The 18753-nt window shown below is 33.6% G+C and overlaps 2 protein-coding genes across 2 annotated transcripts; both read left to right on the top strand.

Annotated features, from left to right (window-relative positions):
- Window positions 1–6: 6 nt before the first annotated feature.
- On the top strand, window positions 7–3786 carry LOC134259543 (Bardet-Biedl syndrome 2 protein-like). Its single transcript, XM_062742130.1, has 4 exons — window positions 7–23; window positions 392–504; window positions 770–918; window positions 2514–3786. Exons 2-4 carry the CDS (start codon window positions 434–436, stop codon window positions 2612–2614), a joined length of 321 nt encoding a protein of 106 aa, XP_062598114.1. The 5' UTR covers window positions 7–23; window positions 392–433; the 3' UTR covers window positions 2615–3786.
- Window positions 3787–6613: 2827 nt separating this feature from the next.
- LOC134259542 (phosphatidylinositol 4-phosphate 3-kinase C2 domain-containing subunit alpha-like) lies at window positions 6614–18749 on the top strand (the record flags this gene model as incomplete). The annotated part of the gene is made up of 11 exons (XM_062742129.1): window positions 6614–6732; window positions 12380–12547; window positions 12970–14383; window positions 15038–15111; window positions 15492–15640; window positions 16016–16133; window positions 16549–16660; window positions 16924–16994; window positions 17606–17675; window positions 18284–18421; window positions 18741–18749. Coding segments are annotated over exons 2-11 (2295 nt in total), but the record flags the coding sequence as incomplete, so codon positions are not given.
- Between the last annotated feature and the right edge of the window lie 4 nt (window positions 18750–18753).

The raw sequence follows: 18753 nt of genomic DNA, 5'->3' as shown, positions 1-18753 counted from the left end.
AACTAAGGCAGATCCTGGTCAAAGTACGACTTTAAAAGCTAAAATAGTGAAATTCCACTCAGGGCTCTAAATGGTCAAACTACATGTTATATCTTTAATAGTTTACACATAACAGTTCACAGCCTTTATAAAATAGTTTCTTGAAATATTATTATTTACTGTTGAGGCACCTAGCTGCATACATTTTCATGAGTGTGCTGAGTAAAACCTTACTTGTCTAAATGGATACTAAAATGATGTCAGTTTAAACAGACAGTCTTGATCACATGGAACACAAAACAATGTACATGTGGTACTATTTTTAAGCATTCCTGCAAAATGTTTTTTTTTTTGCACCATTGCTAGTTCTTTACCCACATATATCTGATCTCTTCTTTATTTTTTTCAAAAGGTTGATGAATTCCATGCAGTTAGACAGAAACTGACAGCTGAAATGGCTGACCATTCCAATCTGATCAGAAGTATGGTTGTGAGGGCAGAAGATGCCAGACTTATGGGGGATATGTAAGTGTATTCTACCCATGTCAGTTTCCACACTAGGTATTTCAAAGTATGCTTTGTCACAGCTATGCTAAGCATATACCGGTACAAAAAACATGAATCTGTAGGATGGAAGGTACATGTATTTATAAAGAGTATTTAGTCAAAATGCCCTTTATATTTTCCATTTAAATAGTGCAGATTTAAATGAGGTAGGGCCATTAGAACCTTGCATCATTCATGGATTTTAAAAACTTTTTAAACATCTTTGTTTTTGTTATTTTAATAGGAAGAATATGAGAAAAGGCTACATGGAGTTATACAACATGAATAGAGACTTAATCAATGGTTATAAAATTCGCTGCGGAAATCATCAGGAACTATTAGCTTGTCTGAAGCAGCTGAATCAAATGATACAGAAAGCAGGCAGGCTCAGAGGTATTGCTAACTGACTCAAGATGAATACTTGAATGATGTTTTTAGCTCACCTGAGCCGAAGGCTCAAGTGAGCTTTTCTAATCACAATTTGTCCGTCGTCCGTCCGTTTGCTGTCCGACTGTAAACTTTTCACATTTTCGACTTCTTCTCAAGAACCACTGGGCCAATTTTGACCAAACTTGGTACAAAGCATCCTTGGGTGAAGGGGAATTTAAATTGTTAAAATAAAGTGCCAAGTCCCCTCACAAGGGGAGATAATCAAGAAAAGACAAAAATAGGGTGGGGTCATTAAAAAGTCTTCTTCTCAAGAACCACTGGGCCAGAAAAGCTGAAACTTACGTGGAAGCATCCTGGGGTAGTGTAGATTCTGAATTGTTCAAATCATGACCCCCGGGGGAAGGGCGGGGCCACAATGGGGAATCAAATTTTACATAGAAATATATAGGAAAAATCTTTGAAAATCTTCTTCTCAAGAACCACTTGGCCAGAAAAGCTGAAACTTATGTGGAAGCATCCTGGAATAGTGTAGATTCTAAATTGTTCAAATCATGACCCCCGGGGGAAAGGGCGGGGCCACAATGAGGAATCAAAGTTTTACATAGAAATATATAGGAAAAATCTTTGAAAATCTTCTTCTCAAGAACCACTGGGCCAGAAAAGCTGAAACTTATGTGGAAGCATCCTGGTATAGTGTAGATTCTAAATTATTCAAATCATGACCCCCAGGGAAAGGGTGGGGCCACAATGGGGAATCAAAGTTTTACATAGAAATATATAGGAAAAATCTTTGAAAATCTTCTTCTCAAGAACCACTGGGCCAGAAAAGCTGAAACTTATGTGGAAGCATCCTGGGGTAGTGTAGATTTTAAATTGTAAAAATCATGACCCCCGGGGGAAGGGCGGGGCCACAATGAGGAATCAAAGTTTTACATAGAAATATATAGGAAAAATCTTTGAAAATCTTCTTCTCAAGAACCACTGGGCCAGAAAAGCTGAAACTTATGTGGAAGCATCCTGGGGTAGTGTAGATTCTAAATTGTTCAAATCATGACCCCTGGGGGAAAGGGCGGGGCCACAATGAGGAATCAAAGTTTTACATAGAAATATATAGGAAAAATCTTTGAAAATCTTCTTCTCAAGAACCACTGGGCCAGAAAAGCTGAAACTTATGTGCACATAGAAGGATCCTGGGGTAGTGTAGATTTTAAAATGTCTAAATTATGATCAGTGGGGTAGGGTGGGGATGCATTATGTATTACAAGGGGGAAATCTGGTAAAGAACAGAATGGTCAAAGCTTCTCAGTTGAGCGATGTGGCCCATGGGCCTCTTGTTTCTTTGTTTATTTTTCATTTATTAATTTTTTGGGGGGGGCATACTTTGTCTACATAGGTATCAAATAAATTGTCCAATTCTATTTAAAGAATTAAAATATTTAGAGATAAGTTGCAAGTGACGATATACATCTTGTGAAAAAAGTGGGTTACTAACTTACTCTGAAAAAGGGAGATAACTTTTGCTAATGCAAAGTTTATTTATCTTGTGAAATGTCCAATCCATACATTTAATAGATGAAAATTATCTTTTTCTCTTTCAGTGGGAAAATATAAAACACAAGTGGTATCAGCATGCAGAGCAGCAATCAAGAGTAACAATGTCAGTGCTTTGTTTAAAATCATCAAGACAGGGGCGTCATAGAAGGGACATGATGTTGTTCAATGGTTTGAAGCACCTTAAAACTGGATGATGGACTGGAACACCTTAAATATCAATAAAGGACTAGAGCACCTTAAAACCTTAAAATCAACAGGAACACCTTAAAACTGATTTGTGGACAGGAGCACCTTAAAACTGAATAAAGGAGATGAGCAATGCCATTCATTGTGATCCTAACATTCCATTTGTAAACCAGTTTACTTTGAACTTAAAAATCAACTCTCCATTTCTCTCTCACTATCTGCCATGTGTATTATATTTATGGGTCTATTACATTTGGTGAAGGTCTCTTACAGGATATGAACGAAAAGTGATGAAAATATTTTCTCAACGATTATCCTTTGTATTTCTATTTTTAATACTACAACAGAGTTGTGGTGAAATTAAACTAATGTTAGCACATTCTAAATAGTGAGGGATTTGTATGAACTAAAGAATGAATCCATACCATGAAAGTATTCAGTAACTAATGATACAAAATTACCAATGATATGATGGTGTATTTATTTAATGACTTTTCATCCATTAATGATGAATTTGTATCATATGTGCAGGACATGTACATATATATAAGTTAACATAAGAAAGTGTATATTTTGAAAATATACATATCATAATTTGATAGCATCTATAAGGAATTGAAGTAATTTGTATCATGAGTGGACCTTGTATCATTATTGGTTAATATAGTGCTTGATTTATGATAAAGTACATCTTCTTATACCTACAGGTGATCTTGTCTTTACTCATCACCTGTTGATGATTGCAAGATAAGTTCACCCGTGGATATCCAACAATGGAAAAAGTAATAGCATTAATGGATCCAAATATTATCACTAAAGTTACATAAAATAGGTGAATTTTGATTCATTAGTGATAATGTACAACTGGAAAATGTACATTATAGATTTTTTTTTTTTGTTACATGTGTGATCTGATTTTTTCATTTATTTATTGTAAGTTTCATTTTTGTTTTTACTTTGTCTACTGATTTATATACATAATCCGTCCTTAATATTGTGCATTGTATTGTGCTTTTTTTTTACTTTCAAGATGAAAAGAAAATGTTTTATATAAATACTTAAAATTAATTTATGACCCTGTTGGAACATGACACATACATTATTTTGAAATAAAGTCATATGAAAACAGTATCTTGATGGGTTTGCAGATTTTTACAAAAAAAAAAAAAAAAAAAAAAAAAAACAGCACTGATGAAGCCCTCTATGGTTTTATTTTTTTAAATGGAAAATTTAGCAGCAGGTGTCATAAAACTATATTTCAGTGTTACTGGTTTATCTATTGATATCACTCAGTCTGGCTCTGTAAGTGTGGGTTAACAAAATTTACATTACAATATGTCAAAATAAAATTAAAGTAAAATGTATAACATTTTAAAACATTAATTGACTGTGTTCTCAGGCAAAATGCATTTTTTCGACCTTGTACCAAACTGGCTCTTGGATCCAACAAAACACGTACGTCATGCTGCTTGAACACAGTCAATAATTATATTTTATAAAGCACAATGTTCATTTCAGAAACTCCAAAAAGATGTTGCACTTACAAATCCATCCAGTTTGACAAGGAGTCTTAACTTACCTACAAACAGAAAAGTTCCGTTCATTAGAGGGTTGAACATTCTAAGATACATAGGCATTGGAAGCAAATTGAAAGGGGGGGCTAATTGAAAGCAGGGGGGGCTAAACCAACAAAAAAGGTAACCCCCTATTTTCAATGCCTATATTTGACATTGGGGAGGCGAACTAGATTGAAAAGGGAGGGGGGGTTAACTGACGTGTTTTTACTTAAATTCAAATTTCTACCAGTATATTGATATATTTTCCCATTCTGTCAATGTTTCAAAGACTCCACCTGATTAAAAAAACAAAATCGTTTTATTTTATATGATTTTATTTACGTCATGTCATAAGCACATATGAGAAGCACGTAGTTGAATAAATATTATTTTGAGATGCATATATACTTATCTTTAAAATAATCAATTGATAAGCACTAATAAACACTACATAAATGAAATCTGTTCATTAAATAATACACAATGTCACTGCACTTTAAAAGCGTCCAAAAATGAAGCTCCGTCCATCCCGTGCTGACACAAAGTCGTTAGCAACTGCCAAAATGTTCAACGCATCTGTAGCCTCCCTGTGTGTGTGCAGGATCATCAAATGATTCAGCCTTTCCTGGGACATAGTGGCACGAAGATAAGTCTTTACTCGACGCAAAGCAGAAAATGTTCGCTCACTTGTAGCGTTAGTGGCTGGCATCACTAAAATAAGTCTCAGTAGAGTCACAATCTCGGAGAATAGGCATCTGGAAGCTGGAGACATCTGAGACACTAAGGTCACCAAAAAGGAAACGGACACAGTTGAGGAATCATTTAAGTTGTTTCGTGCGAGCGTTGTAAATGTATCCAGCTGTGAAGAAAGAGAGGTCTTGTCCAGATCATCTCCATAGAACTTTAAGACAAAGTCCAAATCCTCTTTGTATGTCTTGTCGCACGCACAGACTTCAGAAGAACGTCCTCTAGATGGCGATACACTTGATAGCCTTTTAATTTCAATATATTTTTTTTTTAAATCGTTTTTTCTCTTTTAAAGTGTAATCATTGTACATTAACCAATGATTTCAACACAATCAATATATTAAAATTTGTATCCTTTCAAAATATCATTGCAAAGATAAAAAATATATATCTTTTAATGTACTTACTTCGTCATAATGTAACCATGCGTATTGTTTAAACCAAGTGGGGTTGAATGAACGCAGTTCTGGATTCTTCTTGCCGAAAGAACGCTTAGGAAATTTAAAATTAACAGGTTGATTAATACTTTTTAATCCGGCCATTTTTAAATTGAAATGTAGAATAAGTGTAATAATATTAAAAAAAAATCATCTCAAGTTGTTTTAGACAGTGATTTTAACTAATTTTCAGTTTTCCCCCTTTAATTTATTAATATGCTCATACGTTGTAATATTTTCGATAATTGTTTAATGACTTGCAATCATGTTGAATCATCAAAGCTTCCAAACATCGATCGACCAATTAATTGGACAATGAACAATTTGTAGCTAACCCGCACTTACAGCAATCATAATGACTACCCTGTTAATTGTGTACACACGCCACGTACAGGTATATAGACATGCATGTATATCCCGTTTTGACGTCTGTGTAAACAATAGCTTGTACACACTTTGCCGCTCCATTGACCACAGAACATGCAGAATGCCGTTATACTCGCCGCTCCAATGAGCAGATTTCGCCGTTTAAAAAAATCATTTTAAAAAGAAAAAATCTCACTATTTTTTTTTTTTTTTGCGAAATTATTGGGGCGGCGACCGCCGCCCCTGCCGCCCCTTTGCCGACGCCCCTGTATACAATTACCCAGTTTCCAACCCTTGTTTATTAAAATTTTGTAGTTGGCTTTCAAAAAGTCATGAAAATATTTTTTAAGCAGTTTGTGCCTACATAGGCCTTTAAAATTACATATGTTTCCAAAACGTAACAGGGGCGTAGCAACAGGGGGCAGGGGGGCCCACTTTTTTCCCCAAAAAGTTTAACCCCCCCCCCCCCCCAGGATTTTCGACTTTGGGCAACTTTTTCCTTTTACGCGCCTGTGTAAAAATAAATTATCTTTAATTAATCGATGTATGTAGCTTAATAATAAAAAGCTTTGGGCAAGACCAATTTTGTTTTACAACAAATACAACTTCGTCGTATTCATTGTATTGAAAAATGCATAAAAGCCGAGGTGTTTTAAATTTTCCCGCCATCGACATTGCCGCCATTGAATACTTTACGACAACATTTTTCTTTTGCAATATAGTATTGAAGTTGAACGATAGGATTCATTAAGTATCATTATTATTTGTTTGAATTTAAGGTTCTTTGAATGCAAATTACTATGATATGTTCCCCTCGATTTTTTTTAATTTTTCATATAACGACACTTGAAGTGTCAAAAGAGCGGAAGTGGGATGAGTGAAAAAGTGATAACAAAACTGAAACAAACATGTGAAGAAAGAAACTACTTTGATTCATCTATTAACAACGTTGTGGAGGAAAACCACTAGTGGTAATTTCCTGTTTTTGATTCCCTATTCAACTAAGGTTATGTCACAATATATTTATGCTGTTGTAGGCATAGAATGCAAATATTGTTACCAACTTTGACAACATTGAACTTGAAGATTTATGCAAACACATGACGTATTATATCATACGTTGAATATGAAACACATTTTGTACAGTAAAAAAAAAAGGTTTAACGTAATAAATAGGTCTCTGCTTCAACATGTAAAATCATTTTTTTCTAAGTGCAAAGTTAACTGCAGATGATAGTAAAACTTTAGAATAATTTAAAGACGTACAACACACTGGGGGAGATAACTCTTGCGATTTCAATTGAACGTTTGACGTGACGTCAAATTAACGTCAAAAGTAAAGCGTCAAAACGACGAGTAAAACGATTCCGATGTATATCAATCTTGAAAGAAAATTGGCTGTGATTGTGCGTACCATACTCAATCAATAAGTATTTTTTAATTAACCCGATTAAACTCTGTAAAAAGCAAGACATAAAATACCATCCCTTAATGTTTATTTCATTTCATATACAATAAATTGTATTTTCGAACAAAGCGCAGCATTTTTTTTATTCGGAAAATTTCATTTTACATTGCCGAAATTCTCATTATGTACAATTGGCTATATAACATTCCGATTAATGGTCTTCATTACAATTTGTGCATATACGATATAAATATTGTTTTTCTTCTTTAATTAAATAAAACAACAATAAATAAACAAAAAAATCGATGTTGTTCTCAGACCCTTACTGATCAAAGAGGAACAACTCTGAAAATGTAGGAGATGTTTATTTTCCTCCCTTAATTCACGGTTTTCCACAGAATCCTATACATTTACAGCAAGACCTGATAAATCTGAGAATTGAATACTATAGACCTCATATACACAATGTAAGTATAGAATTGAAAAGAATTGTTCACTTGTACTGAAATTATCTGCATTGATGAATATCCTATTGCAGCAAATCGTTTGACTTTCTGTCAACAATGTCGGTTCGCATTTCCTCGAATCAAAACAAAACGTAGCCTATAAGATTTTAAAAAATATCAAAGTGCGATTTGATATAAATTGAAATAGATGAAGAGTTCAATGGTTGATATTTTGAAGTTAATGTGGACGAATACGGAATTTTCATTTTAACTTTAGAAGCGACGACATTGAAAGAAATGCGTACAATATCATGAGGGGTGTACATCTAGATGCAAATGTCGATGTATCCCCACGGCCACATACTGTCTCGTTTGAAATAATGACATGAAAGAAACTACATTTATTCCATTTATATCACAGGAGAGTTGAGTATACACCATTTTTCTAATGAATGAAATTAAAGAAATAAAATTAAAAATCAACATATTCAAATTCAACAAAACAGGTTTCATGTGATATGGAATGCATAACGCATACATATATGGACTAAACTCTAAAATCCTTCAGTAATTTTTCCTGATACATATAAAAAGAGTAGTCAATATTTATTCTGCATTCATGAATTTTAAAACTAATGCATATCTCCGGGATTCAAATGACGAAATACCAGTATATTTGCACTGTAAACGACGTTTCGTCAAACGCTAATGGTCTGCAACGCAAAAAAGGAAGGGGTGGGGTGATAGGGGTATTCAAAAATTGCCTAAAAATCTACATTTAAATACGCTTTACATATGAGAACTTTTAAATCTGTAAGTTAATATATTTTTCAAGCAAAAGCAATATTCCAATTTAATTTTTTTAATGTGTATTTGTAGATTCATATAACAAAGTGATCGACCCCCGTCTGAAAGACGCGAGAAAACGTGATTTATTGAGAAAGGGGGAGGGGGTAGTTTTCCGCTATTAAATCAAAACTGGTCGTACAAAAATTATACAAAAAATTATGAAGATTATTTTTACTACCAGCTACCTAAAGAAAGTTTTTTACCAAAATTAAACGACAGGTTTTTTCACAAAAAAAATTTGAATTTGAAAAATACGCAATTTTCAAGGCTTAGATAATTCACAGTTTTTCAGTTTAAGGTTTATAAAAATTATTTTGATGATAGGTATATCAAAAAGATGACTATGTTTTTATGTTAAATGGTTAAGGGAATAAGCCAATGAAATTTGACATTTATATCTAACCTGGCTTTTTTGAAAATCAAGGTTTAAGTAGTTCATTGATTAAAAATTTTCTCTCCTTGTAAACAAGTAAAGGGGGGTAACTTTTGGAAGTTCCTGTCCAAAAACCACTCGAACGATTTTGTCCAAAATGTGCATACATGCAGTAGATATAGTCATGTACTAAATATACAAAAATAACGAAAATTAAACGACAGGAATTTTTTGGGGTAGGTGTGTTGTACATCCTTAACTCAGTGTATCGGGACAATTTAAGCCCTCACCACAGTTAGAATACCTCCCATAGACTCGCAATGTAGCAAATAATTGCAGAATCACATTCTGAAACGATTTTGAAGAATACATACGGATTTGCACTGAAAATAACTTTCAAATTAATTTATAAAAAAAACTTTTCGAGGTTATGTATGCCTTTAAACCTAAAATGTAAAATGTAATCCAAATGAAGACAAAATTCAACTAATTTTCACAACATTTTATCTTGCTTCAAATTTAAACGCCGTGTTTAATTCGGAACTTTCTGAATTGTTCGTAGTAAGTGCACTTAGTTTGAGCATATATAGGCTTTTGGATCGCTTGAAAAAAAAAATTGTGTGTAAAAAAAATAAAGGTACTGAACTCTTACACCGGGTACCAAATTGCGCTATTAAAATATTTTTTATTCACATGCTCTAAAATTCTACTTTCTATTATTCATAGATAACCATTCTTCATTTCTACCAAAGCTCATTCCGAAATTCCATATTTTTCTCGAGATATTCTGAAATCAATCTCAAAAATGACTTACTTTCTTTTACTCGACATTAGCTCGGGCCCCTAGCCATTCACATGTAAACAGACGGTGTTTGAAAAGCAGCGAAGAGTTGCATAGTATTTGCAAGATCTTTCAACATTTTAAAGTTGATTTCTTACTCCAGAATGTAAGGTTAACTCCGTATTAATTCCTTTCGCAAAAAATTAACTTGAAAACGTCTGCATTAACAACTACACCGCCATGTTGATTATGAATTTAAAAGAAGCAATGGTCGAACGATTTTTTCCTGGAATGCATTATATACCTTTCGATTTTCAAAACAACTAGACTGCTAAAATGTTGTTTGTGACTTAGTAAGATCATAAATTATGATCAAATTAAAGAAAATCCATGTATAGATTGAATGCAAATGAGCAAATAGTCATTGAGTTTAGTATAAACTCTGGGGAAAACTTGTCCCGTCGTTCCCGCTTAAAAATTAGTGTAGCCCTCCAAGGCCCAAGCTGATATCGAGTAAAAAATTAAGGTCAATTTTGGAATTGATTTCAGAATATCTCGAGAAGTATAAGGAATTATGGAATGAAATTTGGTAGTAATGAAGATTGTTTACTGTATACAGGGTTATTTTCGCCCCATCTTATTTTCGCCCTTTCACACTTGCAAACAATTTTGACCCGTTTTAAATTCGCCCAGTCATAGTTTTGTTTAAGAAATTATACTGTATTCTTTGAATTCGCCCCGTTTTAAATTTGCCCAATTGAGAGTAGGGCGAAAGGGGCGAAAATAAAACGGGGGTGAAAATTTCCCTGTATACAGTTATGTGAATAGATATGGATAAAAAGTAAAATTGTAAAGCATTTGATTTAAAAGAATTTTATTGGCGACAGTAGGTACCCTATGAAAAGAGTTCCATACCTTTATTTTTTTTCAACACCTCAATTTTTTTTCTTATTGATCTAAAGGCCTGTGGTTTGAGTTATGGGCTTATGGCCCATATCTGTTTTGCAACGTTGAATGATTTCTATCGTTAAACTGGGTCTGTAGTCGTACTATACACACAAAAGGGCTGCAATGTCAACCTGAATTGTCACAGGGTCAATCTCGGAAACACTCCTGTGTTTCAGTAAAATTCCTTGCAGTTAGTAGAATAACGCCTGGAATCATTCAGCAATAATTCCTCTTTAATAAGAATATTGTCACAGTCATTTAAGAATCAATTAACAAGTGTTTTGCAAATCTGATATCTTGTCATGTTGTCCACTAAATTCACTCAACATTGCACCCAAGATTTAATACGGAATGTGTTGGGTCAACAGTGTTTTTCTATTTAATAGATTTGACCAATCACTTTCCATCTTCTAACTTGCATGGGGTTTTCCAAAATATTGTCTGCTCTCAGCTAGGGCCTTGTTTTGAACGGAAAAAGCTGCAGTATTTATTTAAATTTTAGATTTGTTTTGTTTTTAATTCCATTACCCTCTGTCCATGGATGCTAATCATGGAAAACACTTGGAATGGTCTTATAATGAATTGATGATTACAGCAAAAATGATTTTCATTCCCCATTACTTAAAAATATATTTGACACTTGATGAATTACCCTTATACTGAAGCAAAATTTTCCATTCCTGGCACTTAATTTGTTATAAGAGTGTTTTACTGTGTATACTAATATGTTTAACCAAATAATCTTAAGTGTAGTACAAAAAAGTTCAGCTATTAAAGAGGAGGACAGTTGCAAGTAGGTCCTATAATCCTTGGTCAATTTATCAAATTCCAAGGTCAAATATTGAAGTTATTGATATCTCCAAGATGCTTTGAAAACATAGTTCATTTATGATTCAGAATCTTTAAGTTGAAGGTCAACATGGTCAGGGTTTGTTGTCAGGATATGAGAATTGTAATGAATTTCCCTTAGCATGAGTTTTAAAGAAGCTAAATAAAGACTGGTTGGTAGAAGACATTAAGGTTTCAAAATTTGACATAGAACTTAAAAAGGAAAATAAGAATAAAATCAAAAACAAGGAGTATGAACCTGGAAAGGTGCATGCATCATCAGGTGTATACATTGACCATCCATGTCTGCTCACATTTTGATGCTAGGGCAGAGTACATTTGCTATGAAAAAAAGTATTGGCCATGTCATAACTGAATTGTATGAGAACAATATGAGAAAAACAACTGATTAGCATCCTAGCCATGGGCCCATATTACTTAGTCTGTTCAATTTTAACTGCAAATAATCAATGTTTTCATACAGGTGACTGCATTGTCAGTAAATTAATTTTGTTATCAATTATAAGTCATAAATCTTCTTCATGGCTGCAGTCAGTTGACTCATCTAAAATTACCTCTGGTAAATAATTTTTTTATCTTGAATTTTTGTTTAATTTATATACATTTTTAGATATTTGTAACAGCACAGCATAAACACTTATTTTTATTATCTGGTTTAATTCATGAAGAGTTAGAAAACTGAATGCCTATATCTTCCTGATCATGTTACATCATTATGAACTATGATTTATCTAGTACTAAGAGTGCGGTATTCACGATATATCCTGCTTTATTTACTGAGTTATATAAAAAAAGACAATAACACACACAGACACAAACACATGTCTCTCACTTGTATTCAAAAATAGACTACAAATGTGAAGGGTTGTATTTTAGTTTTATTTAAATATGCAATTCTCTTTCAGTAATATAGTTGTTTCTGTATTAATTATGCATTAATTAATTTTTGTAAAAAATATTGTAGGAGGTTGTGTCTACAGCTTACCATCAGAATGCAGTTTAATCCAACCCCGGGGCAGAATAACATTGGGTACCCCCAGCAGGTCCCACAGAATAACATAGGGTACCCCCGACAGGTCCCAACCAGGCAGGGAGGGGGCATTCCAGCCCCCCATCAATCAAATTGTCAGAGGTAAGATATAATTAAATAAACATAGATATCAATTCTTTCCTCTCAAAGGAAGAATGGGAAAATAAGTGACAAATCAGGTGGACGTATGTATAAAACCTTAACATGTAGCTTTACCAGGAAGTATGTCGTTAGTATATAATTCTCATCTGCCAAGTGTTTTGTCAGTTCATATCTAGAATTCGCACTTAAAAATGTTATAAAACTGTGGATTTGAACGTAAATTTTGTATTAGTTTTGAAAAAATAATTCTTTTTATGAGTGCTTGGATTAATTTTTCTGTATTTGCTTGAAAGGTAATTTTGTTTGAAAGTCATAGATTATGATAAGATTAAACTGATATTATCCCAATGTCAGGACAATTAAAATGCACTGATGATATGGTTATGTAATACATACTATAATACTATGATGATATGTTTCAGATCCAGTGGACATGGAACTGTCTTTTCCCACAATGCCTTGGCTCCACCAGGAATAGGATGGAATATCTCCGGATTCAACCAACAGCAATCACCATGGGGACAGAGAAGTGTCTCACCTTTCTCGAACCAAACCAATCCATTCAATGATAATTTTGTTCCAAATAGTACATCTGTGAGTGCATCAAGCAGCACTCAAGGCTTCAATAGCAGAAGTGCTACACAGTTGCAAAGGCATTTACCGACGGGGCTTAAAACTTCTGCCAAGGATACAGGTTTCAGTTCCCCATTAATAACTCTCTCACCTGAAAATACTCTACAGCGTAATAAGGATGGTAAAGTGGAGATGTCAACTTACAGTATGGATCTTGAGGGACTAGATTTTACCGCCCCGAGTTCAAATTTAGGTGCTCAAAAACCTCTCAGTTCTTCAACTGAGGAAATGTCATCAAGCACTCAAAAGTCAGTGTACCCAGATTATAGCCATGTGTTTAATGAAATTCGAAGGGAACAAAATGTAAGTAATGTGACACAGTTAAATTCTTGTTACAATATGAATCCCCCTAAAACTTCAAGTGTTAATTATTTAAACCCCTCTAAAACACAAACCGTGACTTCCACTGTAAATTATGGATGGAATATGTCATATCTGTCTGGGAGTAGTCAACAAAATTCTGGGAATAAATTTGATACATCATGGCAAGGGAATTCAGGGACTCAGACTCAGTCCAAGAACCGGTTTTCTAGTTACCAGCCTACGTTTAGGTCCAACTGGACTTACCAGAGTCCACGTCCAACTTACAATGCGTGGGGATATAATCCAAGCTTTATCATGCCAGCAGCATCACCAACGTTGTTTCCATCTTTATCCCAAGTCTCTAGTAGCAGTGACTTTGATGATTTGCGTTCTCGTAAAGAAGAAGAAACCGAAGAGGAGGAGTCCGATATTTTTGAAAATGAAATCGTACCACAGAGAGATTTTGTGGAAGAGAACCAGTCTCGTTCTAGGACTTCTAGTGATTTAATAGAATTCGAAGAGCCAGAAGAACAGGAGTACATGTCATTGGATTTATTTGATCCTCTATATTCTAGAACTCGTAGGGAGTCGATTATTTATCGGAGAAACTCTATCTCAGGGGAAAACGATGTGTTAAAAAATACTGAAGGTCACGTGGATTTTTCTGAATTGGAGCGTCCACAGACAGGACTGTATCCCGCTATTCCAGAGGAAGCCAAAGATTCGGAAACTTCTCGGGAAAGTGTTTATAGACCTGAGCATAGTGATACGTTGTCTAGCACTGATGCTCTGGAACTATTTTTGAGATCTAGTCATGTGGAGGAACAGGTAGAAGAAACCAAGCCCGACATCCCAGAACGTCCACCTCCAGTATTGCCAAGAACAGCATCGACTCATGAGGTGATATTTGTTTTCTTTTTCTGATTATAGGTATACTTTAACTTTTTGTGACACCCATAAAGTGAGACGTTAGAGGTATAAAGAAAGATCATATATTAATTAAATTTCTAATAAGTTACTTTATTTACTTTATACATTACCTGCCAGGCTGATACTATAAATTTACAGGCTATCAAGGTCAGTTGAGTAATTTTTCAAGGTCAGTTGGGTAATTTTTCAAGGGCAGTTTGGGTAATTTTTCAAGGGCTCTACACATCATTGAAGATATGAAGATTTATTTCTTGTGCATAATTTGAAATGAGAAAATTGTATGTTACTGATCAGAGGAATGATCCTGGATGAGTTTTGGAGCCCATATTCATTAGCTTAAGGTCAAGTCTCAGATAGTAAATCTATACATTTACACAAGAAAGAATCTATAAATGGAAAATTGACATTGGCTCCAAATCAAAGTTATTTGAAAATGCTGAAGTTCACAGAAAATTGTTCTTTACATTGGGTACATGCAGTTTTTCAAACATGCACTATTTGGAGGGTTCTTTTCAGGATAATCATTTTGGGTCTGTCATGACAGATTAAGCTACCCATATTTCAGAAATAAAGCCATACTTTGTTGCCATTTATGTTTCACATCTTATTGTTTTAAATTTCTAGGGACCATATGAGAAACTTCATAAACGAGTGTTTGTTGATGAAGAGTCCGAGACATTTAGTCAGATGGTGTCCAAGTAAGTAACATTACAACAATTAAATGCTGGGTTAACCGGTTTGAATGTTATAAGCTCTTAAGAAGTCATCAATTAATTTAGGACAAAAACATTAAAACACTAAAAATTACACAGAAATTATACAAGGAAAATACTGGTGTTACAAGTACTACAAAGAGTTGATGTTTGTTAATTGTTTGGAATAATTGATGTGCTTAAGAGTTGTTATTTGATATTGGCAATTCACACTAATACATGTAACTTGTCAATAATTTTTCATGTCTGGTTCATAATATCTAATGCAGAAACAATGGAAGTTCATACATTTATGATTACCTATGACCAGATTCTTTGTAAATAGTTTTGCTAGAAGATTCAAATTATTTAATGCCTCTTTTCAGATTGAAGTCAAAATTTAGTTCCAAAGACCCCTCGGTCAACAGAGGTTATGTCGTAAGTGCGTTTTGTGAAATACAGCAGCCCTCCATGTCTGTCAAGATTTCCATTCATTCTGATTACTCGGTGGATCCTGTCATTTTTACTTGTGATGGTAAGAATTGAAAGTTGGATATTTTTCAAAAACATAACAGTAGATGACTGCCATTAGAAAATCATTTTTGCAAACCTAATAGTTACCAATCATTTTATATCATTTTCATGTAAATGCAAGTTTTTCATTGGGCATTGATCACATGAATTAGCAAACATGATGTATGATTTATATTTCATGTGTTAAGCATTAAAAATTTGTAAATTTTATAAACCTTAGCCAGCATATACTTTTCCTCCTATGATACGAGTGCTGGGTTTATGTTTCATGTATTTTGTTGAAGTCATTAGTGCACAAAAATCCAGAATATTGATATTGATAGTACTGTCGTATTTCTTGGAGGTAAAAAGTCTTTATATTTTATTTTTATTTCAGTTCATTGTAATGTAGAACATGTGATTGGTAATGTCCTATATAATCATATACAGTCCGAGGGCTGCAGTGCTGATGACTTTGTCCTTAAAGTCTACGATAAGTCTGAGTATCTACTCAAGTAAGTGTTGGTATACTATAAACCAACTACTATTTGTGATAACCTTTATTCAGAATTTGCTGTGTATTTATCCATGAGTACAAAATTTCATGACTAAGGAAACATTCTACCAAAAAAAAAAAAACAACAACAACAACCAAACAAGCACAAAAAATATTTTTAAAAAAGTTCCCAGCAAAAATTGCAGCTATTTGAAAAGTCATGAAATCAAGGTATTTCTTTCATGAAAATGAAATTTGACTTCAAAGAATGTATATAAGTATTGTATTCTTTCAGAGAACATATCTGAGAATTGTGAATATTAGACAATTGAAAAAAAATTATAGTCTCAATTGTCATGGTGATGTTACAGTTACCATGAATATGTTACCATGGTTACAGTCATCATGGTTATATTTTTTTTTTTGCCTTTCAGTGATCATCCCCTATCAGAGTATGAGTATGTCCACAATTGTTTGAAGCTTGATAAGGACATCAGATTTATCATGCTGAGGAAACAGGATATTCCTTTACCATTCCTTAGAACAGTATGTAAACAGTTTTTTTATTCAAAAATTTTATTTTCAGATTGAGCGGTGAGGGCTGTGGCCCTTGGGTCACTAGCTACAACTGGATCAAATTAATGAGTTGCAATAATTACTTTTGAGTTTCACCAAAAGATCAGACACATTGGACTGAAGTGTATAGACTGTATAAAGTATATTCTGTAAAAACATTGTGAAGACAAAAAAATCAGGTACATGTACATATATATGTAAGAAAAAATTCATTAGACAATATATTTTTTCAGGCTGATGATGATGATCAGTTTCTGGTGTTTCCTAAGGATTACATGTCAGCCTCAGAGGGAGTGGTATCCCAGTAAGTCACCTCAGTGTACTGTCTTAACTTGTATTCATTTATAGTCAGATTTAAAGATACAGACATTTACAGAGCCCCCCCCCCCCCCTCTTCAGTTTAGTTTCCAATCATAATACCAGTATGTGAACTTTTCAAATAGTAGACCAGATCTTTGCAAAATAACAGTTCTGCAAATGTACATGCACATGTCAGTGCTCCTTTGTATTAGTATTATGAGTATCTATTTAAAACTGGAAGTATTTTGAAAATAGATAAGGAAGATGCAACCAGTTTGGTATTAGATAATCAGGATGTAGTGCATGTGTTAATACTTTCAAACATACACTGTGTACCATGGTACAATGACAAAACCCCTATACAAAGTATTCCACTAAAAAAATCAGCTACTTGTAGTCTGGGCCAAACAAATTAAAAACAATATATATCTACTATGGAAATCATAAAATACTGGGGGATTGCTGGTCTATATCTACATGAATTATTTTTTAAGTATTTTACTAAAATAAAGATGTAAGAATGAGAAATTTTGGTGGTTTACATATGTATATAGTTTAATCAGAATTCATTTTCTTTTATTGAGAAGATTGACCTTTGTTTTCTTTTTTGCATAGGATACAACTAGAGACTCTTATGAACACTTTCTATAGAGAATTAGAAAGCCTAATGGATCATATATTAAAGGTAAGGGACTTTGATCATTTTGGTGTTTGTGTGTTCTAGGAATGACTTTGAGGAACTTACTTTACTGATACTGTATTGATTACTTGAGTGTGATTCCATCGGATTTTGATCAAGGTTCGAAAATCCCTTTTTGTACCAGTTGATTTCAGAGGAAAGATTTTGGAACTATCACAGGCGTATTAGATTATTATTTCTGACAGTTAGTAAATGGCATGATAAATGTTTGAACATTGTACATGTAATCATAAGTGGGGAGAGGACCAAACAATTGTGAATGATTTTCCACCCTTACAAGCAGTAGATACTTTTATTGCAATATTGACGTTGTTTTGTTTTGTTTTCATGCTTTCATGATCAAGAAAATGATTTATTTCTGCAATATGTGTAGCTTTTGGCCTTATCACCATATTTACAATTTAACAAAAAGATAAGAATCTCCAAGTGTATGAATTTGAAACTGGAGATAAATTTCAACTTAGGCATTAACTATTTAACAAGACATTCAGTTTTGCTCTATAACCAAGTTGAAATCTGAAATGACCTTGACAATTTTTTTTTTATCCATTTAGATGCATATAATACTTTATTCTATCCCTTTGATTTTACAGAACAGCATAGCTCAGGTCCACACCACTGGATTAAGCCAGTCTGTGAAGGCCATCTGTACAATATTAGCCAACATTCAGACTATTGAGGTCACCAGGTGTCTGAAGAGAGCAGAGGATATTTTTCAACAAATGTTAGAGGTAGGCCATCTATTTAATTTTTTTTTAGTACAAATGTTAGAAGTAGGGCATATATTTAGACACTTTACAAAAAGCTGAAGTAGATCATACATGTATTATCCTATTCATTTGGACAGGTTTGACATAGAAAATATGTACAAATGAAGAAGAGGATAGAATTATGAGGAAATATTTTTGAAGTTTTATTGTCTAACTGAATAGTTTGAATGTGCTTTCTGTTCACCAAGTTTCCTTTGAGACTCCATGCTTTATATGATTTTGTCATTTAAAATTTGATTTAGAAGGTAGTCCAAGTTAAATATTTACTTTCTTTGTACAGAATCAGAAACAAC

Source organism: Saccostrea cucullata, unplaced genomic scaffold (assembly GCF_032062105.1).
Source record: "Saccostrea cucullata isolate Sc308-1 unplaced genomic scaffold, CSIRO_AGI_Scuc_v1 ctg12728, whole genome shotgun sequence".
In the NCBI taxonomy this organism is placed as follows: Eukaryota; Metazoa; Mollusca; class Bivalvia; order Ostreida; family Ostreidae; genus Saccostrea; species Saccostrea cuccullata.
Note: the sequence above shows the minus strand (reverse complement) of the source record. Positions and strands in the feature narration are given on the sequence as shown.